This window comes from Hyperolius riggenbachi, chromosome 2 (genome assembly GCF_040937935.1).
Source record: "Hyperolius riggenbachi isolate aHypRig1 chromosome 2, aHypRig1.pri, whole genome shotgun sequence".
Taxonomy (NCBI): Eukaryota; Metazoa; Chordata; class Amphibia; order Anura; family Hyperoliidae; genus Hyperolius; species Hyperolius riggenbachi.
In genome coordinates this window covers 347,117,891-347,145,263 of record NC_090647.1, presented here as the reverse complement: position 1 = coordinate 347,145,263, position 27,373 = coordinate 347,117,891, and the positions used below count along the sequence as shown (strand labels likewise).

The window sequence follows — 27,373 nt, the reverse complement described above, 5'->3', positions numbered from 1 at the left end:
CTTCCTGATTTCTTATTCTTTTGCATGTTTGTCACACTTAAATGTTTCTGCTCATCAAAAACCGTTAACTATTAGTCAAAGATAACATAATTGAACACAAAATGCAGTTTTAAATGATGGTTTTTATTATTTAGTGAGAAAAAAAACTCAAAACCTACATGGCCCTTTGTGAAAAAGAAATTGCCCCATGAACCTAATAACTGGTTGGGCCACCCTTAGCAGCAATAACTGCAATCAAGCGTTTGCGATAACTTGCAACGAGTCTGTTACAGCGCTCTGGAGGAATTTTGGCCCACTCATCTTTGCAGAATTGTTGTAATTCAGCTTTATTTGAGGGTTTTCTAGCATGAACCGCCTTTTTAAGGTCATGCCACAACATCTCAATAGGATTCAGGTCAGGACTTTGACTAGGCCACTCCAAAGTCTTCATTTTGGTTTTCTTCAGCCATACAGAGGTGGATTTGCCGATGTGTTTTGGGTCATTGTCCTGCTGCAGCACCCAAGATCACTTCAGCTTGAGTTGACGAACAGATGGCCGGACATTCTCCTTCAGGATTTTTTGGTAGACAGTAGAATTCATGGTTCCCTCTATCACAGCAAGCCTCTCAGGTCCTGAAGCAGCAAAACAACCCCAGACCATCACACTAACCACCACCATATTTTACTGTTGGTATGATGTTCTTTTGATGAAATGCTGTTTTACTTTTACGCCAGATGTAACGGGACACACACCTTCCAAAAAGTTCAACTTTTGTCTCGTCGGTCCACAAGGTATTTTCCCAAAAGTCTTGGCATTCATTGAGATGTTTTTTTTTTTTTAGCAAAATTGAGACGAGCCTTAATGTTCTTTTTGCTTAAAAGTGGTTTGCGCCTTGGATATCTGCCATGCAGGCCGTTTTTGCCCAGTCTCTTTCTTATGGTGGAGTCGTGAACACTGACCTTTAATTGAGGCAAGTGAGGCCTGCAGTTCTTTAGATGTTGTCCTGGGGTCTTTTGTGTCCTCTCGGATGAGTTTTCTCTGCGCTCTTGGGGTAATTTTAGTCGGCCGGCCACTCCTGGGAAGGTTCATCACTGTTCCATGTTTTTGCCATTTGTGGATAATGGCTCTCACTGTGGTTCGCTGGAGTCCCAAAGCTTTAGAAATGGCTTTATAACCTTTACCAGACTGATAGATCTCAATTACTTTTGTTCTCATTTGCTCCTGAATTTCTTTGGATCTTGGCATGATGTCTAGCTTTTGAGGTGCTTTTGGTCTACTTCTCTGTGTCAGATAGCTCCTATTTAAGTGATTTCTTGATTGAAACAGGTGTGGCATTAATCAGGCCTGGGGGTGACTACAGAAATTGAACTGTGATAAACCACAGTTGAGTTATTTTTTAACAAGGGGGGCAAATCACTTTTTCACACAGGGCCATGTAGATTTGGGGCTTGATTCACAAAGCGTGCTAACTGTTTAGCACGGGTGTGCTAAACAGTTAGCACGTGAAGTGCCGTTCGCGGACTTTTGCACGCGCAAAGTGCCACAATTCGCGCGATTGCGGACTTTTGCATGCGCAAAAGTCCACGAATGGCACTTTACATGCTAACTGTTTAGCACACTCGTGCTAAACAGTTAGCACCGCTTTGTGAACCAAGCCCATGGAGTTTTTTTTTCTCACTAAATAATAAAAACCATCATTTAAAACTGCATTTTGTGTTCAATTATGTTATCTTGGACTAATAGTTAACGGTTTTTGATGAGCAGAAACATTTAAGTGTGACAAACATGCAAAAGAATAAAGCTGGCCACTAACGGTCCAATTTCTAGCGAAAAATCGTTAGAGCGATCAGAAATTCTGATCGGATTGGTTGTAAATAATCTCCATTGGTGGACACAATCGATTATGAATAAGTGAAAAAAAATGTCGTCCGAATGAATTTTCGTCAAACGAAAATTTGGATTTTCTTGGTGGTCGTCATAGATAGGAAGCAAAGATTGGTTAGTTGATGGTGTAGTGAACGATTTTTCGTCCGATCAGAATTTCTGATTGCTCGAACGATTTTTCGCTAGAAAATGGACTGTTAGTGGCCAGCTTAAGAAATCAGGAAGGGGGCAAATAGTTTTTCACATCACTGTACAATGCAGAGGCATTTGATGTATCAGTAAGAGGAAGGTGAGAATAACAAACTTGAGATGCAGTCAGACAAACACATGACACAGAAGAGGAACGCTACTCTATCAGGCTCACAATGTAAAGCTACGGTACATACATACAATTGATCTTCAGCTTAAGGGAAATGTCTGCGCTCCCCTAAAAAAATGACATCTACTTACCTGAGGCTTCCTCCAGCCCCTGGCAGGTGATATGCCCGGGTAAGTATATGTCATTTTTTTAGGAGGTCGGACATTTCCTTTAAATGCAAGTTTGCTATTTTCACATATAATTGTAAGATACGCGCATACAGCAGATTTTCTTTATCCAATTGCAATTTCTTTATCCAATTGCAATATTAGAGATGAGAATGTAGCATTGATTACAAAGGCAACTTCTGTATTAGATACAACTTTGGGCTACTGTAAATCCGACTGTCAACTTTGGCAGTGATATTTTCATCTCATCTGCCCACCTTTCCCTCTCCATAGGACAGAATGACCTGCTTAGCAGACAGCTAAAAAGCAGATCTGTATGCAAATAGAGGATAAAGTGTCACTGAAACCAATCATACAGTTAGGTCCATAAATCTTAAAGGACATCCAATGCGAACGCTGATAATCTATTTTTACTCACCTGGGGCTTCTTCCAGCATACGTATGACATCGTCGCCGGGAGACTTGGGCGCAGGATACAGCCAGTATATGGCTTATCCTGCTGCTGCACAAGTCCCGGGTGCTTTAATTACTATTCCCTCTCTAGGTCCATGTGGATGGTAGGGAATTATGTAATTTGTCTTCCCGCTATTGCTGGCGGCCGAATTACAGTGTTTTAAAAGTAACTTCAGCTCTGTTTTCTGACGGCGCCGAAGTTACTCACTGTGCACTGTAATTCCTATTACGGCCTATGGTGGCGCCAGCTGCGCCCAAATCTCCTGCGCTGTTATTACAGTACTCGCACGTCCAGGTCATGTGGCGCGTACTGCGCCTGCGCAGTAGTTATGCCCAGGCGCAGATGAGCCAACTCTGCCTGCGCGGGTCGTGATGATTACAGGCGGCCAGCAGGGACACCTGTAAGGAGGACCAGGGCTGTGGTGAGGGACTGAGACGGCTGCTAGGGGCTGGAGAAAGCCCCAGGTGAGTAAAAATAGATTATCAGCGTTCGGAAGTCCTTTAACCCAATCAAGCATGCATTTCACTTGTTGAAGACTAAACTTCAGACAGAAGGGCCCACTAATAAACAGCAACTGATAGCTACTGTAGTCAGGGTCAGATTTGTACTATTTACTGCCCAAGGCCACTGTCACCAGCCGCCCCGCTTCAGTATAGGTAGCCAGATGACCCCTCCCCCCTTCCCTCTAGTATCAGTAGCCTGATGACGCCCTTAATCCCTCCTTTTCACACTCCCCCTTTCAGTATAGGTAGCCAGCTCACCTTCACACCGCAGCAGCCATTGTCACTCATTTCTCCGCTCGTCTCCAGTGCAGAAGCTTCCTCTTCCTTTCTGTCTCCAATGCTGTCCAAGTCCAGAGCTGCCGGCCGCAATGCAAACGTGCACAGAGAGCAAGGTGGCTGTTGCACAGGCGGCTAGCAACAGAGAACAGCAGTCAGGCGCTCGCCTGATCTCCCTGCATTGCAGCATTTGCAAGCTTGCAAATGCTGCAACAGTTTAGCCTGCTGCTTTGGTGCCCTTGCTCCTGTGGTGCCCTAGGCCATGGCCTAGGAGGCCTTGGCTGTAATCTGGCCCTGACTGCAGTAAAGGCCTGGCAGAGCATTAAAAAGGAAAGCCAGCATCTGGTCCACGAGTTCTTCAGTCTGTCATTGCCAGCAAAGGGTTTTTAACCAAGTATTACAAATGAACATTGTATTTCCAGTTACAATTTTTATTTGTCTAATTACTTTTGAGCCCCTGAAATGAAGGTATTGTGTAAAAAAAAATGCTTTAGTTACCTTTCACCTCATACAAAGTGGTTGTTAGTTACCTTTCACCTCATACAAAGTGGTTGTTAGTTACCTTTCACCTCATACAAAGTGGTTGCTTGCCAGACCGCAATGTGTTAACACTACAAAATGCTTCATTAGCCTCCCTGCTGCTCACCATGTATACTATGCAGAAAGGCAATGTCTTACTTTAGCACATTTATCTCTCATTTACACAGATAATCCATAAAGCCACATTCACAGTCACTGTTGCATTTCCTGTGACAGCAGGAGCTCAGCTCAATGGATCGGGAAAGCGGTGCTGCGCGTTATCCGTGCGTTGCGTCACATACAGTGAAGCATACAGTCCATGAAAAGTAAGCTTCACTGCAACCATGAACGCATGTGTTTTGCGGTAATGCACTGCATGCAAATCATTACCACGCTGCACTCCATTGTGCCACAACACCAGCCCGTTTCAGAGCGGCCGTTATTCTGCACCACAACGCACCACGGTGAATGTAACCTTAGTGAAGTCTGTAATATCTGCACACATTGATTTGGTACCTCTCTGTTTACGTGTACCTATGCGTGTTAAACATGGTGGCTGGTACCTCTCTGTTTACGTGTATCTATGCGTGTTAAACATGGTGGCACCATATCTGATGCGAGTATACATAAAACTCTCAAGTGGCATTTCTAACTCATAACTGACAATGTATGTATTGTATGCAGGATGAGATGACCTTTCCATGCAGTGCAGACATTTGCACGTTCTGCAGTTTCATTTGGAACATAAAAAAGTAATACACAGCTTCTTATGTGTACTCCTGAAAAAGGCAATCTATAGTACAGAAAATCCAGCCTGCTTCTAAGGAGATGCCCAGTACGTTCATTGTGACATTTTCCTTAAATGTTATCCTAGCAGCGTATTGAGCAATGGTCTTTGTCGACAGCTTACAAACCAATCTGTAAAACTAACCCATTTTCTTCGGTAGCAGGTACACATCCTGTTTATAACGGCCTTCTGGAGCATTGTACAGTTCAATTAATGCTAATGCCTGCAGAAAATATGGATGGAAAGAAAAGACATGAGAAACAGAGTATTAAATAAAAAATCATCTTTCTCTCTGTGCAAACTACAAATTCAGTTAATTTTGTATGTGATGGATGGGGGTTAGCATGGGTTACCAGGCTGGTCTGCATCCGTGCAAGCTGCTTGCACAGCAAGCTGTGATGCCAGCGCTGGATTTACAACTCAGGAGCTTGTAGGCACGAGTATTCTGGCGCCCTAAACTCTGCCCCTCAACTGAGGCCACATCCCCATATTAGGTAGGCTTCCCTCCTTCCTTGACTAGGTAGTGAGATTTTCCCTAGTATTTGGTAACGTCACTACCAATAGGTAGGGGGACATTTGGGGAGGGGAGACGCCTCTCCTACATAAGGCACCTGAAGGTACGAGACTACCTTATGGTAAATCCAGCCCTGTGTGATGCACTGTACTCTGACACTCAGCCTTCATGCTCAGCATTAGAGATGGTCAGTGAGATGGTAATAATTCTCAATTTCAAGCAAATCAAATGCAAACTGTACTTAGCTGCGAATTGGGACAATCAAATACATTTCCTGCCATATTTATTAGCTTATTCCCAAGATGCCTACAATTTCAATTAAATCTGCTGAGAGCCAAAATTATTTGCATCTAACAGACCATCTCTATTCAGTTTTCTCATGTGGGATCACACCAGAAGGGCTAGCTTTTGTTCTCCATGTGTATTAAAGTGGACCTGAACTCTTGCACAGGACAGAAGGAAACATAGAGAAATTGCACCCTGTATGTATTTAAAGAGTTTGGGCTGTTTATTTCCACTCATTTGTCTCTAATAACAAATTGTAATCTGATCTCTCTCCTGTGTCACATGACTGCCTATGGCAGAGATGGCAGATAAGCTCATTTGAAAGCGCAGACTGTTAACAATATGTCTGCTTCCATGAATCAGGAAATAGAAACACTGCAGATTTATTTCAGGATTTCTATCAGCTGTATTTTTGTTTAAAGGTTATTATGTTGTTGTGTATCTTTTAGAGCAGAGAGGAAGTTCTAAGTACAGGTCCACTTTAATGAATTTTGGGTGCTCATGACCATATTCTCGTTTCACTTGTTGACGTTCCTTGAACACCACAAAACTCTTGCCATTTTAAAGTGGACCTGAACTCTTGGACTGGACAGAAGGAAAACATACAGAAATGTACTTAGAGAGTTTCGTCTAATTTTCCCTCATTTGTGACTAAGCACAAGTTGTAATTTAATCCCTTAGCTGTGTCAGCTGACTGCCACAGCAGAGAGCTCATTTATAAGCACAGGATGTTAGCAATATGTCTGCTTCCATAAAAGCTGGAAGTAGACAAACTGCAGATGTATTACAGGATTTGTATCAGCTGTAACAAAGAAATGTTTTTCTTTAAAGAGAACCCGAGGTGGGAATCTTAGAGTTAAATCTATACACAGAGGCTGGGTCTGGCTATAGTGCCCAGCCTCTGTTGCTAGTTGAATATTCCCTAAATCCCCCCTGCTCTCTGCACAAGCCCATAAATTACAGCCACGCTGGCGACACTGAGCGTGTCGCAGCAGGCTCTGTTTACCATTCTAGTGCCACTCATGCCGCTCCCCCGCCTCCTGCAGAGCGCCGATCCCCGCCCACGTCTCTTCCCTCGCCGCTGATTAGAGAGAAGGGACTCGGGCAGGGAACTGCGCTCTGCAGGAGGCGGGGGAGCAGCGTGAGTGACACTAGAAAAGTAAACAGAGCCAGACAGCGCGGCTGTAATTTATGGGCTCGTGCAGAGCACAGGGGGGATTTAGGGAATATTCAACTAGCAACAGAGGCTGGGCACTATAGCCAGACCCAGCCTCTGTGTATAGATTTAACTCTAAGATTCCCACCTCGGGTTCTCTTTAAAGGTTATTATGCTGTTGCTTATCTTTTAGAGCGGAGATTAAGTTCTGTGTTCAGGTTCGCTTTAAAGGTATTCTCACCCAGTTGTGTAGCCATTACAATTTGGCTCTTCTCAAAGTTGCCAAGATCCATAAACCCATATGCAATTCACTTTTTCTCCTGAGTTTTCTCCTAGGTGATATTTTCATACCTTACCATAAAATGCCCCTTAAACCACCAGAAAGCAAAAAAATAATAAAAATAATTCTGATAGTACCTTTTCACCAACTTTTAGGTACTTTTTCAATTGTAAACTGTTTAAAAGTTGCTTTTAAGAGAATAGGAAAATGATCTCCTAGGACATAACTCATAGGAGATAAATATGGCCATTTTTCCTGATTACAAAACATCACATTACGGTACCTACTAACTGTTCATTTGCTACTCATGATAGCTGCTGTTGCAATGTTATTCACTTTCAGTATTTTTAATGTTGTGTCTGTTCAGCATATTTGCAAATGTTTGTGCAGCTACTTTTTTTTTCATGAACTTTACCCACTTCATGCCATGTGCTGAAGAGAAGGATAACTGAAGGCAGGAACAAGTCAAATACTAAATACTAAGGCAAACATGCAAAAGTTTGGACAGCATATTCATTTTTTATTTTGTAACACTCCCTTTGGCACATATCACAGTTAATAAACATCTTTTGTGTCCAACTCCGGGTATATCAGTTCTTGTGGTAGGAATTTCTCCTAACACCTCAAAGTAAATGGGAACCGTGGGGTAAAACAAAAGCCAGATACTTACCTAAGGAGAGGGAAGGCTCTGGGTCCTAATGAGCCTTCCCTCTCCTCTCCCGGTGCCCTCGGTGCAGCAGTTTGACTAATTTGGTCAAATACTGCTTGCTCCGCTGGCGAAGGTGACTTCGGAAAGTCTTCGGGAGCCTGAGTGCTCCATAATGCGCACGCGCCCTCTCATGTGCACCCGCATGTACGCAGTATGGAGCCGCCTCAGGTGTTCATACCACGTAGGCTATCAGAGTGTATGCACCTTTTCCAAAAGAGCGACCATCTCCAGGTCCCCAGTAACCCGAGTGGAGTCGAGGTTGTGCATCTCCATCTGCTTATAGCGGTCGGTTGCCCTTGTGCAACCCACCTTTGGGAGTATTTTTCCTTTGTTCTCACAGTCCCCCACAACCTTTGTGACGTACTGCACCATTTGGGCACCTGTTGTTTCTGTGCTTTTTTCTTAGGGTGTACTGTATACGTTCTCCCTCAACCACAACATGCTGAAGTGACTGGATGCTTGAGTGACGTGCATACAGCACATGCAACTGGGAAATGGTCGCATGTCATATTAGCATAGCACCAGCTGCAACACGCTGAAATGATGGATGTTTGTGTGACGTGCATACAGCATATGCAACTGGAAAATGGTCACATGTTGTATTAGCATAGCACCAGCTGCAACATGCTGAAGTGACTGGATACTTGTGTGAAGTGTATACAGCACATGTAACTGACAAAGGGTCACATGCTGTATTAGCATAGCACCAGCTGCAACACGCTGAAATGATGGATGTTTGTGTGACGTGCATACAGCATATGCAACTGGGAAATGGTCACATGTTGTATTAGCATAGCACCAGCTGCAACATGCTGAAGTGACTGGATACTTGTGTGAAGTGTATACAGCACATGTAACTGGCAAAGGGTCACATGCTGTATTAGCATAGCACCAGCTGCAACACGGTGAAATGATGGATGTTTGTGTGAAGTGCATACAGCACATGCAACTGGGAAATGGTCACATGTTGTATAGGCATAGCACCAGTAGTAACATGCTGAGGTGACTGGATGCTTGTGCGAAGTGCATACAGCACATGCGTCTTTGAAATGGTCACATGTTGTATTAGCATAGCACCCGCTGCAACATGCTGAAGTGACTGGATGCTTGTGTGAAGTGCATAGAGCACATGCAACAGGGAAAGAGTCACATGCCGTATTAGCACAGCACCAGCAGAAACATGCTGAACTGAGCAGAATACCTTCCTCACAGCCAAAGGTGTATGTTGAAATGTAGATTGTTGTAACATCCAGTTTTCTTGCCACAAATGTCATGCTGAACTGATACTCTAATCCACTGGTAGCCACTGGGATTGGACTGTAGATACAGTGGATGCATAATACTGAGTGGCAGATAAACTGTGAGGGTCCCAGTTGCAGACTTCACTGATGTGATATATGGCATGAAGACACAGGATCCAAACGTGTGATTACCTTGCAACCAATCTTCATGCACAGACCGAGATGGCCCCCACCACAGACCATCCGCTATTATCAGACACATAAAAGGCTGGATACTCACAATAGGCACATACGCTGACCACTGGACATTCAGTCATGCCACGTCTGAACCACAGCCTGTGTCTGACACCTCACAGAGAGACTACAATTGGCAAGCTTTGCATGCAGGAACCTAGAGCCCCACCCACCTATGCATTTCATGCTCAAGGTGCTTCCTCAGGGTGTGGCTGGATAGCCCACATGGTTTGGCTTTATACCACATACACTGATTAAGCTCTACCCTCTTAATGAGAGAGCCATAGCAACTCATATTCATAGCAACTGCTATTACCTAATATCAAGATCGCCACTGTGCTTTTGTGTATTTTGTGCGTGTGCTAAATAGTGTGTGTTTGTTTTATATGTTGTGGCTTCCTAGATGATATACTGAAATTAATATCTATTAATTCTATCTATTAATTCCTTTGGTTTGCCTGCATACTGGCTAGTTGTTACTATATTTTGTGGTTTTATGGAGTGAGGTGTTGACTCTGCAGCATTGATATAATATTTTTGTATCACCTTTATATGTAATAAAGCTCTGAATAGATCTTTAGACCAATTTTTTGTTTCTCTCTGACTTCTTATCCTGCAACAAAACACTTTTTACTGTTGCAATATGCAGTGCACTAAACAGATTTCCAATACCATCTGTAGTACCACATTTTGGATATGGAGCTGTGGAACCTTCTTATTTTATTATACTGCACATGTACTGCAGAGTGTTGATGTCAGCCACAAGGCAACAAAGCGTAAATATAGAAAAAAACAGTGTGATAACGTTTGTTCTGATTTGTATACTACATTATCTAAGCCAAAGTTACAGTAGGTACAGATGGCATAAAGACAAAGCAGAATTAGCCCATAGTTTTATATTTGTGTTCACTAATGACTGAAACAGCAACATTTAAATATTATACTAAATAAAAGGGTTGTAAAGTCTTCATATACACATTAATACTGATATGCATCATCGTCTGAAAACATTGTATTGTTTAAATTATTATTAACTACAGTATTTTAAAAATTATATTATTTAAAAATAAATAGGCCCAATTAAAGTGAAATGTTATTGAAAGTACTTTATGACAGACTCCCAATTTCAAAAGCCACAAGCTAACTCACCTCCGTAGTGGCTGTCACTGACAGTACAAACGTCGGAATTGTGGAACAGCTCAGATTGAGGAGACGACCCTGTAATAGAAGTTATACATTTTATGTACTGCAAAAAAATACACATTTTCAGTACCAGAGATTTTATAGCAGTGGAAGAAAAGAAACATCCGTGTAGCTTTGTAAAGTGACTTAGGGAATGAGATCCTGGCATACAAGCAGTTAAAACATGATCATTTCTGGACATTTAGTTACCTTAAAACAATAAAAGATTGAATTAGTGTTCTCACCTCAGCCAGTAGTACAACCCTCTTTCCGTCTGGCCAGATTACATGATCCACTTGAGACCGTATGCGCTCCCATGTAAGCTCAGGTGTGCGCAGACTGGCCTGAAAATAAAAGTGCATTAGACGTTGGCTGCCATTTTAGGTGCTCATAATTCTGGCAATATTCAGAAAACAAAAACTGCCTCCCTAGTTTATGAATACATTTCTTAATTGAATACTAAAAATGTAGGCGTAGATACAGCAATGTGCTTTGTTACACATGGAGGTTGATTCACCAGTCCGCAGTACTATTAGCATGCACGCACAGTGCACGGCAATATTACCAGTACTTACGTGCAAAAGTACCATGGGATATGCTAGTAGCGCAACCGCTACAACAGTAACCAGCACGTTACCATAGTACTAGCGTATCTCACACTACTTCCACACGTAAGTACTGGTAATATTGCCATGTGCTGTGCGTGCATGGTAATACTACCGTCTATTGATGAATCAACCTCTTTGTCTCCTAAAAACCAGTGTATTTGTCATTTGGAAGAGAACTTACGCTAGCATTCTGGTTTCACGATCATATGATGGTAAGCTGATAAACTCTGAGTGGAAGCTTTAAGGAGAGTGAGAATTGCAGGCTACTGAGATGTATATCAGACCCCAGTTAGCAATTAACTGCAAATAAATGTTTTTAGCTAATATAAAATTAGATTGAATAGAATCTAATGTTGAAGAGATCCACTGAATACTGTTGAAGGGCAGGCTTGAGAACCTATACTCTATATGGTCTCAAAGGTAGCATTATACCGTTGTATATCAATAGACTGCTTACCACATCTATCTCTGTATTAGAATGTCCCATATTGCATACAGTGCAGCCATTTTTCATGCGGTCCAGATGCTCCCTCATAACCACATTTTTGTTACCTAAGAGACAAATTACATTACATGTGAAGCTGATATACCAATTTCAATTCAGCCCCAAAAAGCAAAACTAAAATCAAATTTAAAAAGAAATCAGCCACAAATACAGCAGTCATAATAGTAACAACGTTTAAAGTGATTTTTTCTAAAAAAAAAATACATAGCTATGTGGATATTGTTCATAAAATGACCCACAAGCATGCCTCCTACAATCCCTGTCCCCTTATTCTGGACATTTCTCTGCCTCTCTGGGCTGGCACAGCTTTTTAAACTGTCCATAATAATATGTCTGCATTGCCATTGTTCCCAACTGCTATCCCTGAAGAGCTATAATAAGTTAACCACTTGCCGACCAGGGGTGATTTGCCTAATCTGTGCTGCGTGGGCTCTCCAGCACGCAGCACAGATCAGTATTATGCCAGGGCGATCAGACTTCCCCCCTTTTTTCCCCACTAGGGGGATGTCCTGCCGGGGGGGGGGGGGGGGTCTGATCGCCGCCGGCCATCTGCGTATTGCGGGGGGGGGCTCCTCAAAGTTCCGTCCTGCGCATTGAAGGATAGGCTTCCGCCTATCAGATGCCGGCGATCCCCGGCCAATCAGAGGCCGGGGATCGCCGATCTGCCCTACGTATGATGTAAACAGCTGGGATTTCTTCCCCGCGTGTTTACATTTTGCCGGCGAGCCGCGATCGGCGGCTCTCCAGCTGTTCACGGAGACACCCTCCGTGAACTGACATGGAAAGGCCGCTCGATAGAGCGGCCGTTTCCATGGTGACCCGCAGACGACCAGTTTACGCCGATCGGCGTTAGCTGGTCGTCAAGAGGTTAAGGCTGCTGTGAAAGGTTAATGGACATTGCCATCTTATGTTCTTGTGCGTCTACCTTCTGGATTGACAAAAAAAAATTAAGGGCAACACACTACAGAGCACTTTTTGATCCGTTTTTCATTTATAAAATCGCAGTCAGATTTTACCACGATTTTAATAACGGTTAGGCACTGCATCAGTCAAGGGAGGAGTCTGTGTGATGTGTGAAAATAGGGTTAGGTCATAGAAAATATCAGTAAAAATTACTTATATGGTGGTGGTTCTGGATAGTGTAATAGGTCATAGAAAATATCAGTAAAGATTACTTATATGGTGGTGGTTCTGGATGGTGTAATGGTTAAGGGCTCTGCCTCTGATACAGGCGACCTGGGTTCGAATCTCGGCTCTGCCTGTTCAGTAAGCCAGCACCTATTCAGTAGGAGACCTTGGGCAAGTCTTCCTAGCACTGTGACTGCCTATAGAGCGCGTCCCAGTGGCTGCAGCTCTGGCGCTTTGAGTTCGCCAGGAGAAAAAAGCGCGATATAAATGTTCTGTGTTTGTATATTTCAGAATTAAGTAGTAAAAATATCAGTAGTTTTACCAATATTCTACTAGCGGCAATATCCATGGCCTTTTTCCCGGCACATTTTTTTATATGTATGCGATTAACTAGTTCAAGTATAAGCACCGTCTGTCATTCTGAAAAAAACAAAACAAAAAACACCCCTTTGTTTTATACCTGGTTACCTGTACATGTGATGACTACATCCACTTGTCGTATAACTTCATTCAGCTTTACCACCCGAAAGCCTTCCATGCTGTTTCAAATACAACAGAAAATGAAAATGCAGATGAGGTACAACATATGATGTGGTCCTGCCACAACAACCTAACAACACTCTAAAGAGACCTGGATGCATTTTTTTTATTGCAAGTGATCTGTCAATAGGATGATTAACCCTCCGGGAACCGGCTGTCTAACTCCCCTCAAGCACAAGGCCATCTTACTAACCACAAGAAAATGTATGCGTGCTCAACACCAAGCTTAACCCTTACAAGTCTGGCTGTGCAAATCTGGCTAAATTGGCTTATCATGAGGCATTGCTCATGCAAAAATGCATTTGCTTTCGCATGCCAAACTTTGCAGGGTCAAAAACTAAAACAGCGAAGTGCTGGCCACGCTTGGGGGGGGGGGGGGGGTCGTCTGCACCACCCAGCCTCCCCCTCCGGGGTGACACTGTGGTCCCTAGGCGGTGAGAGAGCCTGGGGGCCCGCAAGCCCCCGCTGTTGTATGGGGGCATTGGGAAGCATCCCCGTGGCACTCCTGGATAGTGCTATGTAGCATGAACTAATTCCTGCAGGGCAACCACTTTGCGGTATTAGTTATTGACCCTGGAAAGTTTGGCATGCGAAAGCAAATGTATTTTTGCATGAGCAATGCCTCATGATAAGCCAATTTAGCCAGATTTGCACAGCCAGACTTGAAAGGGTTAAGCTTGGTGTTGAGCACGCATAAACTTTCTTGTGGTTAGCACAAGGCGATCTTACATGCAGGGGTGTGTGTGTGTGTGGGGGCCTCGGGGGGGGAGTCAGGAAGCTGGATTCCCAGTATAGTTAGCTAGGCATGGTGCCCCCCAGTGTAGCCTAGCCAGGTGCCCCCCATATTGCCAGCAGCCTTTACTCACCTCCCAAGCTCCAGCAATGAACAGCTCTAGCCCCCTCTGCTCTGGCCAGCACCGCTGCTCGCACTGCCGCTAAGTTCCAGGTCGCGGCTTGATGACATCATCAAGCCGGGACCAGACACTTAAGGCAGAGCGAGTGGGGATGCCAGCCAGGGCGGACAGGAGCGATGATCACCATGGGAACGTCTGGAAGGTGAGTCCCCGTCCTCTTCTTCCTCTCAGACCCTGCTGCAAATAGTGATCACTACAATCGGCCAGTGATCATAGTGAATACGTGATCAGGAGCCAATTGCAATGGCTCCTGATCACTGAGGGGAGATGTTAGCTGTCATATGACAGCTTAATCTCCCCTCCCGTGTGTGCATCGGGAGCGGAAATGGCAGGTGGCGTAAATCCTACACTGCATCAGAGTTAGGCAGCCACAAGTGCGGTGTAGGATTTAAGCACCACGGTCCCCAGAAGGTTAACCAGTGTGTCCACTCGTTTATTTTTTAAAAGAACTCTATTATCTAACCAGGCTAGAAAAATAATTTGAGCACACCCCCAAAACATTGAATCTGGGTCTAGTGAGGAAGCTTTAGATTTGTTAAAACAAGGACTCTGCAATGTGTCATTGTCGGATTATTAAACCATTGTTGGATCAAAAAAAATATTATCTTTATTTGACTGGCGTACATTTCCTGATAAAACTAAACAGAAAACATACATTAAAAAAGTGACAGCACTATTTAGTAAATTAATGAACAAAAATAAGCAAACCGACTGGGTGTCCTGACTTCACAAGCTGTAAATTTGTTTCACATCAGTGCTGCACTAAATACTGAATTTCAGTAGTGTGGACATGGAGATTTTCAGTTATGATTGTAACCAAGAAGTCCACCAGACAACCAGGATTTATACCTTATACTACATATGTACAAAGAGAGAAAATGTCAGGGACTCAGCCTTTAAGCCGCTTTTACACGTGTAGATGCGGCTCCAATCCTCCTTATCAATCGAGCCGCTGATGCGGCTCGTATGATAAGATCCGACAGGACGGATCTTGCTTCCGCCGATTTCCTGCTTTCTCTCCGCGAGGGGACAATGGCAGGGAATCGAGCAGAGGAAAAGCGGCGCCGGCGGGGAATCGAATGTGGCGCACGCGCGGCGAGCGGGGACGCGGCGGGCACGCGGAAGAGGCGATCAACATCTCCCCGTGTAGACGGGGCTTTAAAGTGCAAGTACAGGTATGTCATCTATTTGGGAAGTATCATGGTATAAGATTAAAACATTTGCAGAAGGTGTTCATTGTGAGGTGCTTTATAAAAAGCAAGTTCAAAGAAAATACATTTTTTTTTAGTATATTGGTTCCTAAATTTTCATGGGTTGTGAACTGCAGAAAGCTAGATTGTAGTGACACCTGTGATCCTGCTACTACTCGCAATTCATATACAATTACCGCCTTAGCAGGAGCTGTACATATATACTGTATGAATAAGAAGTCTATGGACTGCATGCTGCACTGTATGGGTTGCATAGCAGCGGTGGGCTACAATACGACTTTAAATGCCCATTGCGATTCATTTTTTTTAGCATACGCAACATGTATACAGTGCGAAAGTAGCCAAAAGTTTCAAGTTTGCATAGTCCATACATGTCAAACTCCGTCCCGCGGGCCAAATCTGGCCCTCAGAGCCATTAAATTTGGGCCCCAAGTGGTTTCCCCACTTTGCATTAGGTTTGGCCCACTCTAGACCACCAGGTAAGCTATATTGGAGGTGAAGCCCTAGATCCACACGGAAGCCACATGGTGTAGGTTGGGGACAGCACTAGACACCAGGGAACTTTATAGGGGAGGGTGGGAGGACCACTAGACACCAGAGAAATATATAGTGAGGAGGACCACTAGACACCAGAGAAATATATAGTGAGGAGGACCACTAGACACTAGGGAACTGTATAGGGGTTGGAGGGGGGCCATTAGACACCAGGGAACTTTATAAGGGAGGAATGTGGCCAGTAGACATTGAAGTAGGCCCACAACTTGGTCCCAGTGTTCAATTTTGGCCCACTTTGCGTTTGAGTTTGACACCCTTGACATAGTCCCACAGGATCATAAAGTCCTCCTTATAAAGAGCATGATATTTATAAAGTGACTCCTGAATGAAGATTTGACCTTACCAAGCCTGAAGGGCACAAATTGGGTCAATCTCTGTGACATGCACAACAGCACCCAGGGCTTTCAGAGCGGCACAGCATCCTTTCCCAACCTGCACAAAAACATCATATGGAAAGCTGCAATTACACTGTCATTTCAGATGCTTACAGAGCTTCTTCTAGTGTGTGTGGAAGAAAAATTCCTTTCATGTTAGTCATTCTGACTTTTATATTGTCTGAGTGAAAATGATCCCAGTTATTATGGAAGTCGGAAAAGGAAAACTAAAAGCAGATATGTATGAATACATTCATATTAATATGAAAGTTACTATAATGAAGTACCAAAGAAAAATGCTGTATTGTTTATAAATTTAATTATTTAAACTTACATTTTTAAGTTTGGTAATTTGTGGCTGTGTGCAGGCTAAATGTATCTATTAAATTTATCTATTACAAGTTAAATACACAGTTGAATTCTACAGTGTAAATGTAGATAAAGCTCCATGTACATTTACATAGTATAAATGTAGATAAGGTTATATTTGCTTTCTATTTGATAATGGCTTGCAGAAAATAGACACCATACAATTTTTCGGCAGAAAACAAAGCAAGCGCTCACCAATATGGGCTGCAACTGAATGACTCATCACCTCATATGCACCGCTTAAATAGCTCAAATACACACTCAGCAATCAGACAGATGCAAAACATATGCAAAACTAAACTAAATACTTACCATGCAAAACAGGATAGCACAATGGGTGCTGCTAGCCTGGTAGTTACAGAACTGTGGAAACAAAATATAGGTAGAAGGCTGCGCATCCCTGACCCAATACTGTACAATTGAATGGTTAATCGCTGTGGCGCACACCGCCCCCCCTGGACTAAAATGTACGCCCGCATCCAAACAATGCAATACTGGTTTATGGAGAAATTTTAGCTTCCATCATAGTTTTGCATGCAAAAATATAATATACTGGACATCTGCACCAACGTTGAGGTAAATCTCCAGAGCAGATGTCCTAACACTAAACTGACCTAAGTTAAAAGCAAATGTCTTTACCCTGGCAGCAGCTATGCTAAAATGTGTAACTTACATTCAATACAGACAGCAGAAAACAAAGCAAGCGCTCACCAATATGGGCTGCAACTGAATGACTCATCACCTCATATGCACCGCTTAAATAGCTCAAATACACACTCAGCAATCAGACAGATGCAAAACATATGCAAAACTAAACTAAATACTTACCATGCAAAACAGGATAGCACAATGGGTGCTGCTAGCCTGGTAGTTACAGAACTGTGGAAACAAAATATAGGTAGAAGGCTGCGCATCCCTGACCCAATACTGTACAATTGAATGGTTAATCGCTGTGGCGCACACCGCCCCCCCTGGACTAAAATGTACGCCCGCATCCAAACAATGCAATACTGGTTTATGGAGAAATTTTAGCTTCCATCATAGTTTTGCATGCAAAAATATAATATACTGGACATCTGCACCAACGTTGAGGTAAATCTCCAGAGCAGATGTCCTAACACTAAACTGACCTAAGTTAAAAGCAAATGTCCTTACCCTGGCAGCAGCTATGCTAAAATGTGTAACTTACATTCAATACAGACAGCAGAAAACAAAGCAAGCGCTCACCAATATGGGCTGCAACTGAATGACTCATCACCTCATATGCACCGCTTAAATAGCTCAAATACACACTCAGCAATCAGACAGATGCAAAACATATGCAAAACTAAACTAAATACTTACCATGCAAAACAGGATAGCACAATGGGTGCTGCTAGCCTGGTAGTTACAGAACTGTGGAAACAAAATATAGGTAGAAGGCTGCCAGGGTAAAGACATTTGCTTTTAACTTAGGTCAGTTTAGTGTTAGGACATCTGCTCTGGAGATTTACCTCAACGTTGGTGCAGATGTCCAGTATATTATATTTTTGCATGCAAAACTATGATGGAAGCTAAAATTTCTCCATAAACCAGTATTGCATTGTTTGGATGCGGGCGTACATTTTAGTCCAGGGGGGGCGGTGTGCGCCACAGCGATTAACCATTCAATTGTACAGTATTGGGTCAGGGATGCGCAGCCTTCTACCTATATTTTGTTTCCACAGTTCTGTAACTACCAGGCTAGCAGCACCCATTGTGCTATCCTGTTTTGCATGGTAAGTATTTAGTTTAGTTTTGCATATGTTTTGCATCTGTCTGATTGCTGAGTGTGTATTTGAGCTATTTAAGCGGTGCATATGAGGTGATGAGTCATTCAGTTGCAGCCCATATTGGTGAGCGCTTGCTTTGTTTTCTGCTGTCTGTATTGAATGTAAGTTACACATTTTAGCATAGCTGCTGCCAGGGTAAAGACATTTGCTTTTAACTTAGGTCAGTATAGTGTTAGGACATCTGCTCTGGAGATTTACCTCAACGTTGGTGCAGATGTCCAGTATATTATATTTTTGCATGCAAAACTATGATGGAAGCTAAAATTTCTCCATAAACCAGTATTGCATTGTTTAGATGCGGGCGTACATTTTAGTCCAGGGGGGGCGGTGTGCGCCACAGCGATTAACCATTCAATTGTACAGTATTGGGTCAGGGATGCGCAGCCTTCTACCTATATTTTGTTACCATACAATTTTTCGTCCGATTCCATTCATTGATTCGATTCAATCCAACACGTCCGATCGGGATTCGATTCAATTTGCCATTGCTTTGCGATGGCAAATTGAATCTAATCGAATCCCGATCGGACATGTTGGATTGAATCGAATCAAATCAATGAAACAAATTGAATTGAATCGGACAAAAAATTGTATGCTGTAGATGGGGCTTTAGGGCCGGTTTCCACTAGTCAGTGTGCGACCTGCAGGATGCCTGCCGGAACATAAAGTCATGTGACACACATCCAGATCACTTGGACTGTGCCATGCATGACTAGGGATCTGGATGCATGCTGCAGAAATCTGCAGCAAACCATCCAGAATCACACCACAAACTCGGATTAGGACGGCAAACAGTTGGAAGTATAGGTAGAATTTCCCCGCCCAAATCACCTGATCACTAAAATTTGAATATTGAAAATGTATTTGAAATGATGACATTCTGACTTTAGAAATTAGGACTTTCTTCTCATTTATATATTGATCAATATCAAATACAGAAAGGACATGTCGGTTCCTTTGTTTCATATAGCATTGTACTGCATCAGCAGCACAAAGCTATTGGCTGCAGCAGTCAGATTGATATGAGACAAGTATGTCCAATATTGAACAGTGCAAGGTGGAGAAAAGTGGTAGCACAGGTATCTGGAAGATATCGCTCATATATCTGATCTAGCACTAATCGCATAGTGAATGGGCAACATTGAGAAGGGAACAGATGCACAACTACAGGTGTCATACAGTTTTCCCTTCCATGAAGTGGGAATTTGGTACAAGCAAGCAACACTCATACCTGTCTGATGGACAATACAGACAGATGATTTACAAGAATGCACTGTGGTCTGATGTGTCTAATTAGGGCTATTGTACAGGTTCAGTCCACCACAGGCTCTAACTTTGGTATTTTAGTAGATGATGAGTAATTAAAACATCTAATATTTTCTATATCTCATCTGGTTTTTGGTGGTGAGATTTTGCACCTAAAGGTGGCTACACACGATACAATAAAATGATTCGACGGCAATTCGATAAATATGATCGGATCTCCTGTAAAAATCGAAAGCTTTTTTTTCATTCAACTGAAAAATCGGATCAGATTTCCTATTTTTTCGATTTTTATAGATCCAGGATGCTGGAAATGTTTATTGGAGATTGTATGGTGTGTGTTAGATTGTCAATTTATTTATATACACACCCTAGTACTTTTCTCAGAGTTCCGAATCATTTCTAATCATAATTGGGGAAAAATTGAACACACGTGGTGGGGTACATTGGTCATATTTTTGAAATATTACAATCAGTCAGAAAAATTGTTTGCAATTCTTGAATTGAACAGATATTTCAAAAATGGTATGGTGTGTGGCCACCTTTAGTCCCCAGGGGTTCTAATCTGCCTCCTAGGATTTCTAACTATGCTACTCTAAATAGCACTTTAGGATGGCAGTGTAGCAGCAGCTGTTAGATGAGACATTTACAATCACATCAGTGGCGCATGCAGCATACACAGGAACACTGCTCTATGTGACCCTACATTAGCTGCACTCTAGGATTCACAAGCTGAAAGCAAGAAGCCCATCACACACCTCCTAGTGACTTGATTTCTGTGATTACAAATAACAGCAATCACATTTTACAACGACATACTGTATTGTTATGCTTTATTTATAAAGAACCGACACATTCTTCTTCTGTTTGCCCAGGTAATGAGCATTCTTGGTTTCAAACTCTACTTCTGGGGGCACCTGTTATGACCGTATTATAGAGACATGGATGGTGAGACACTGCATTTGTTCACCACTTTCAGTAAAAATTAAGTCTTAATATATTCCATACCTCTCCATAGCCACACACTACGACCTGCTTTCCTCCAAACATAATGTCGGTGCTTCTTTTCAAACTAAGGAATAATGACCAAAAATATTTGTCCATTAATTTTTAAAATTCATATAATCTACTACACATACTAGCACTTTACCTGCAATCAAAACATAAAATGGTCTACAGCAGGCATGGGCAAACTTGGCCCTCCAGCTGTTAAGGAACTACAAGTCCCACAATGCATTGCAGGAGTCTGACAGCCACAGACATGACTCATAAAGGCAAATGCATTGTGGGACTTGTAGTTCCGTAACAGCTGGAGGGCCGAGTTTGCCCATGCCTGGTCTACAGGAATGGCTGGAATGTTTACCATTTAAAAAATCAAAAAGTCAGATACTCACTTAAGGAGAGGGAAGGCTCGGTCCTAATGAGCCTTCCCTCTCCTCTCCCGATGCCCGGTCCCGTGCAGGATCCCCCGTGGCATTATTCGACCAGTTCGGTCAAATACTGCCACTTCTGCAGCCGAAGGGAGCTTTCGGAAGCCTTCGGAAGCACTCGGGCTCCCGAAGACGGGCCGCTCCATACTACGCATGCGCGAACGCCCTCTATGACGCACTCGCGCGTGCGTAGTATGGAGCGGCCTGTCTTTGGAAGCCCGGATGCTCCCGAAGACCTCCGAAGTCCCTGCGGCGGCAGGGGAGCCAGCACAGCACCGAGGGCACCGGAAGAGGAGAGGGAAGGCTCATTAGGACCGAGCCTTCCCTCTCCTTAGGTGAGTATCTGACTTTTTGATTTTTAAACTGGTACCCACTGGCTTTAAAATGAATTGTTGAAGGTATAGGATAATCTGTAACAAGCTGAAACTGACTGCATATGCAGATAGCACTTGGGCCTGAATTCCTGTTGGTTTACCAGACTGAATGTATCGTTGTGGAAAAGGTGTACTTTAGGTGGTGGGAAGTGTTTGGCTTGTGCCAGACATGGGAGTTTCTTATGGCAGCCAAAAAGCTTAACCAACTCCCAACTCCCAACTGCCTAACGCCGATGGGTAGTGGGAGAGTGGCTTGCTGGGGACCACCTAACGCCGTTTGGCGTCAAACTGCAGTGGGCGGAATTAGCAGGGAAAGTGCGAGCGTTTCCAGCTAGTAAACAAAGCGAGGATCTGTCATCAGCCTGCCAACTATGATTGGAGCTGGTAGGCTGAAATAAAGATACAACAAGCTAATAAACATTTGCTGCACAGGGGATAGCCTAGTCACTTAACTGTCTCTCCCAACGACTCCCAATCTAATCTCATACATAGGCTGATGCCTATGTATGTGTAGTGTATGGATTACAGTCTAGGGCCAATTTGGGAGAAGGGTTTATTAAAATAAATAGGGGTTTTTATTGAAAAAAAGATTCAATTTTAATTATTAAAAATAAAATTGCAGCAGGAATCAGCGACCACCAAAAGAAAGCTCTATTAGTGGCAAGAAAAGGAGGTAAAATTCATTTGGGTGACCGAGCAATAAATCAGTTAAGTGGCAAAGTGCTGGATTGTAAAAAAATCACCTAGTCCCCAGGGGGGTGTAACCACTGGTCCTTAAGAGGTTAAAGAGGAACTGTAAGGTGAAATTTCTTTTTTGTACAAAACAAAGGAAAAGAGTGTTATGAGAAAAAGAACAAGGGATAGGCAAAAAAGAGAAAAAAAATCCTCTTACCCTGTCAGTGTGATATAGAAAAAGTGCCTTGCGCAGCATGGGAGGAAGCATGTTTTCTATTGGCATGCAGTGGTAGAGGTTTTTTTCTATTACCTTTTTTTCCTTATATATAGCCAAGTTTATTCAGATCGCTTAGGACACTGTTTGAGGCTTCTTGCACACTGCAAGCGATTCCGATTCAGATTCCGCTTTTTAATCAGTTTTTACATCAGATTCAGATTCCGATTTGCAGTGTGCAGGGAGAAAACTGCAAATCTGAATCTGAATCAGAAGTAAAAACAGATTAAAAAGCGGAATCTGAATCTGAATCGCTTGCAGTGTGCAAGAGGCCTCACACTGAAACACTGCAAAACTCAGGAAGTACGTAATCAACTGAATTTTACAAAGGTGGACTCCAATTAAGCTGCAGAAACATCTCAAGGATGAGAGTAACAGAATGTACCTGAGCTATATTGTGAGCTTCATGGCAAAGGCTAAGAGTACTTATGTATATGCATATGCTTTCTCAATTTTTTGCAGAACATGGCAGGGATAAAATCAAAAAAGGGAAAATGTTATTCCATCTGGCAGATCAATTCAGCCACACGATGGTCGAGAGCATTGCTTGCCCCCTTACCCTGCTGTGTGATGTCACTCCTGTGCCACTCTATCAACCCTCTGCACCCCCGCATGGCAACAGAACATGTTCCTAGCCTACAGGCTAGCAATGTGTATGTACAGTGTCACCCCTTGCAATTTCACCACCGGGCTTGGGTCCTGGTCCCCACCAGGTGACATGCCTTGTACCTATGTATGAGGCTTTACCACTTTAAAGTACTTGCTTAACCTCTACATGTGTCCTTGAACGGGTTGCAGAATTGCTGCACATGGATTATCTACTTTGGAAATTTTTTTTGTATGTTATTACACCATGGTATTTTTCTTTGGTTAGACAGCACTAACTGAATAAATGTTTTGCGTCTACAATTGTCCATATTATATTTATTACTACTACAACTTCTATAAAGACATTAACAGTATATGTGAATATATATGAGTTCGAGGTTCGCCTCGGATTTACTTTAGCCTATCCCTGTACCATACATTAGTTATAATGACATATTAAGCATAGGCTAGTGAATTTGGTCCATCCTGATATTCTCAGTCTCAGACTCAAGTAATGTACAGTTTGCAGAGAAAAAGCATTGAACTGTGTTTGGCACAATGAAGGGATTTATCTGCAAGGCTTCCAACGCCCTTTTTGTAAATTTCCAAAACATGTTAGGGCTGGTTCACACTACGAGAGCTTTACTAAGCACCAGTGATTTGAAAAGCGCTTGCTAATACATAAGATTTATGTGATAAAAAAAAAATCACAAGGCTCAAGTGAGAACGCACACATCTCATTACATTAGTAAGCACTTTTCAAATCACTAGCATATAGAGATGCACTCGTAGTGTGAACCAGCCCTAAATCTGTTGAAAGCATAAGCTATCGCAGTGTTACTTTTCTTACCCATCCAGGATGGATTCTCTACAGCAGTACAAGTTGTCAAATTTCTGCTTGGTAACAGAATCATTCACATTCATGGCAGGAACACACAGCTTGCCAGCCTTGGATAACTGATACAGTCTGCAAAGGTAAAATATATTACGTATAACTGTGTGAGAAATTGTGCATCAAGAGAAGTAAATATAAGCAATACTGTACTGCTCATTGCTTTCTGTCACCACTATATTCTGACGTCACTCACTGGACATTTGCCAACTATCAGCAGGAATTATTAGATCAGACTCAGTTCCCACTTGCAGCGGATCACATGCGGCCAGCGGGAATGGACAGTATAGTGTCTGCTCCGATTGTCCGCTGTGGTTCGGCTGGAGTCCAGGGGAACGCATCCGCCTACCAGGGATTATCGTGGACTGCACAGAAGTGTAACCCGCTTACTCCAACAAATACTGCAGATCCATTGCAAAGTGACAAGTGAGAGTGGCTCCTACTTATAAAATAGGAGCCGTTCACTGTCAGTTTTGCGATGAGCGGAAAACAGACACTCCCTGCTCAAGTGGGAACAGAGCCTCACTGCAGTGTTCTACAACTTTACTAAATCAACCCCACACGTACATGGCGCAGTGTGTGGCAAAGGGCCCAGAGTTACCGGTATGGCGGTATGTATTGGGATACTCATCTGTAAGTACAATGCACACTAATCCTGCTTTGGAATATGCTGTAGGCAGAAATCACAGGACCACACCAAACTTCAAATATGTACTGGAAAGGTGGGTCCCAGCTTCTGGCTTCCCTGGGTGTAGACGTCCTTTGTACCCTGCTCACTTATGAATATGAGTGGATACAGTGATGTAACAGTAACACTAAATGCATACAGCACCAGTTTTTAGCTACGTGTGCAAGTTTTGGAGGCTGTAACGTGGAGGACACAGATTATGAAAATGACAATAAACAAATTAGGGACAAAAAAAATTCCTCAGTGCTGGTGCGAATGACTGCTGGATCCCCTAAAACATTGTACAACTGTCAAATATTCTGCTGTTTAAAGGCTGGTCATATTTTACTGCTTACAAAAAAAACATTAGGGCAGATTTAGCCAAAGCTGTGCAAGGAAAGCTGGAACAGGACTGGTGCAAAATTAGAGGAGAGGTGCAGATCAAGGATTCTGATTGGTCGCCCTGAGCGCCATAGTTTTTATCTCTTTATCCTGTGTATTTTATGCAGTTATGCACAAAAGTACTGATATAAAATATACATTGTGGACCCAAATGTAGCTCACCTGTGCACTCCGGTCACACTTTCCTCCACAATGCCACTGATCTTTTTATAAACATTAGGATATTTCTTATAAACCCAGTGAGTTAGGTCTCCTCCATCATCAAGGATCTAGGATAAAAATACGGTATTTAAAACATGAAGAACAAATTGACTGCTTTAGACACTGGTTGGATGGATAGTGTAATGGTTAAGGGCTCTGCCTCTGACACAGGAGACCTGGGTTCGAATCTTGGCTCTGCCTGTTCAGTAAACCAGCACCTGTTCAGTAGGAGACCTTGGGCAAGACTCCCTAACACTGCTACTGCCTATAGAGCGCGTCCTAGTGGCTGCAGCTCTGGCGCTTTGAGTCCTCCAGGAGAAAAGCGCTATAAATGTTCTGTGTCTGTGTCTGTATGTTGAGTAAATGGTTAGTGGGGAAATGGTTTGCAACACCTTTAGATTTTCAAGTGCTCTCTCTGTTCTGATACCGAGACTTTTCATCACATAAATCTTGTATCTCCTGCTGCAACAAAACTTTATTTTCCTTTTAGGCTACATTTCCGTTGTGCTCAGCATGCGTCTTACGAGACGCAATGCCGACACAGCTGTGAAGTGTCTGGCAGCCAAATCCCTCTAGCCGCGCTATGCACGGCTATTGGATTCAGACAAGTGACGCAAGATGATGCTGCATGCTGCAGATTTTTCCCCGCCTACAAATTTGAATGCTCCCTGTTGACTTCAATAGGCTGCCAAATCACATCCGAATTCGTGAGCAGGGAATTGGACTGTAATCGCAGCAGTGGAAACCTAGCTTAGAGTGGTTTAAAGAGAAACTCCGACCGAGAATTGAACTTTATCCCAATCAGTAGCAGGTACCCCCTTTTACATGAGAAATCTATTCCTTTTCACAAACAGACCATCAGGGGGCGTTGTATGGCTGATAGTGTGGTGAAACCCCATCCCACAAGAAACAAGAAAAGTCTGTGAACATTGCCTCATTGTGGGAAATAGCTGTTTACAGCTGTTTCCAACTGCCAAAAAAACATGCAGCAGCTACATCACCTGCCAACAGTAAAAATGTCACCATGTAATAAATGTCAGAATGTAAATCAGGGATTTAAACTATTTTACAATGGGCAAACACTGACTAAATCATTTATACATAATTATTGTAAAAATTAAGCACTTTTTTTTTTACATTATTTTCACTGGAGTTCCTCTTTAACTTAATTTTCTCATGGGAAGTCCCAGAGACTGGACATTAAGGAAAATCTCCCCAGTGAGGACACATATCACAATGAAATCAAAGGTGATCCTAACCTATTTTTTTATCCAAAGCTTAGTTACTTTTTACCCTGGAGAAGAGGATCACATGGTGTACTAGGTGAGATAGTCTACTTTCTTTCTGCATGCAGCACAGTCACGGGATAAGCAATGAGCTGTATAGGTTATTTGCATAGATATTAGACAACTGATAAGTCACTTAATCATGTGTAACATTAATAAAATGTATTGTCATCAAAAACAATGTCCTCACATGGGCACCAGCTGGAGTTTAACTGCCATATTTAATAGCAAGCTTCGCATTCAAGAGACAACATAGTGCAGTAAATGTATCAGCAATACATCACCATTCCAACGGATCGTACCACCCACAGAGACCTGTCGGGTCGACAATTGTTTCGCTAAAGTAGCTTCCTCGTGGACCGCTGCTCTCCGCGGCGGGGATAAGGCCGGTTTAATAAAATGTAGTTCTGGCTTTTTTTTCAGTGATATTCATTCATGTTATGCAGAGTTGCAATTAGGCTTTTGCTCAGTCTGAAAGCATCATGTCTGTGCATACGTTTAGGAAATAGGGGCCTTTAATACTATACACATTAAGTCACATCCCGTGTTAAAAGTGTGATGGGGCGCATATAATGATGTATACAGTATGCTTCACTGCCACTGTAAATGCGCATGTCATCTGGTAAATGTACAGCATGCTGTGCGTCATTTTGATGCTGCCTGCTGCACTGCATGTGATGTGAACGTATACATGGAAATAACAAATGCATCGCATTACGATGTGATTATATTGTCTGGAATGGAACGGACGCAATGTGAAAGGACCCTAAAGCTTGACATGATCATAGTTGATAAACAGCAGACTCTCAAGCTGTC

At 42.9% G+C, this 27,373-nt stretch overlaps 1 protein-coding gene across 1 annotated transcript in view; it reads right to left on the bottom strand.

Moving 5' to 3' along the window:
* The window catches only part of AHCYL1 (adenosylhomocysteinase like 1), a 92,404-nt gene that overhangs the window by 21,336 nt on the left and 43,695 nt on the right, over positions 1-27,373 (bottom strand). Inside the window, exons 7-15 of the mRNA XM_068269534.1 lie at positions 25,233-25,339; positions 23,960-24,076; positions 20,777-20,840; positions 16,295-16,383; positions 13,200-13,270; positions 11,556-11,650; positions 10,736-10,834; positions 10,458-10,526; positions 5,034-5,112 (exon numbers count right to left, since the gene is read on the bottom strand). Of these exons, the coding sequence (XP_068125635.1) occupies positions 5,034-5,112; positions 10,458-10,526; positions 10,736-10,834; positions 11,556-11,650; positions 13,200-13,270; positions 16,295-16,383; positions 20,777-20,840; positions 23,960-24,076; positions 25,233-25,339 (790 nt within the window). The remainder of the gene's footprint in view (positions 1-5,033; positions 5,113-10,457; positions 10,527-10,735; positions 10,835-11,555; positions 11,651-13,199; positions 13,271-16,294; positions 16,384-20,776; positions 20,841-23,959; positions 24,077-25,232; positions 25,340-27,373) is intronic.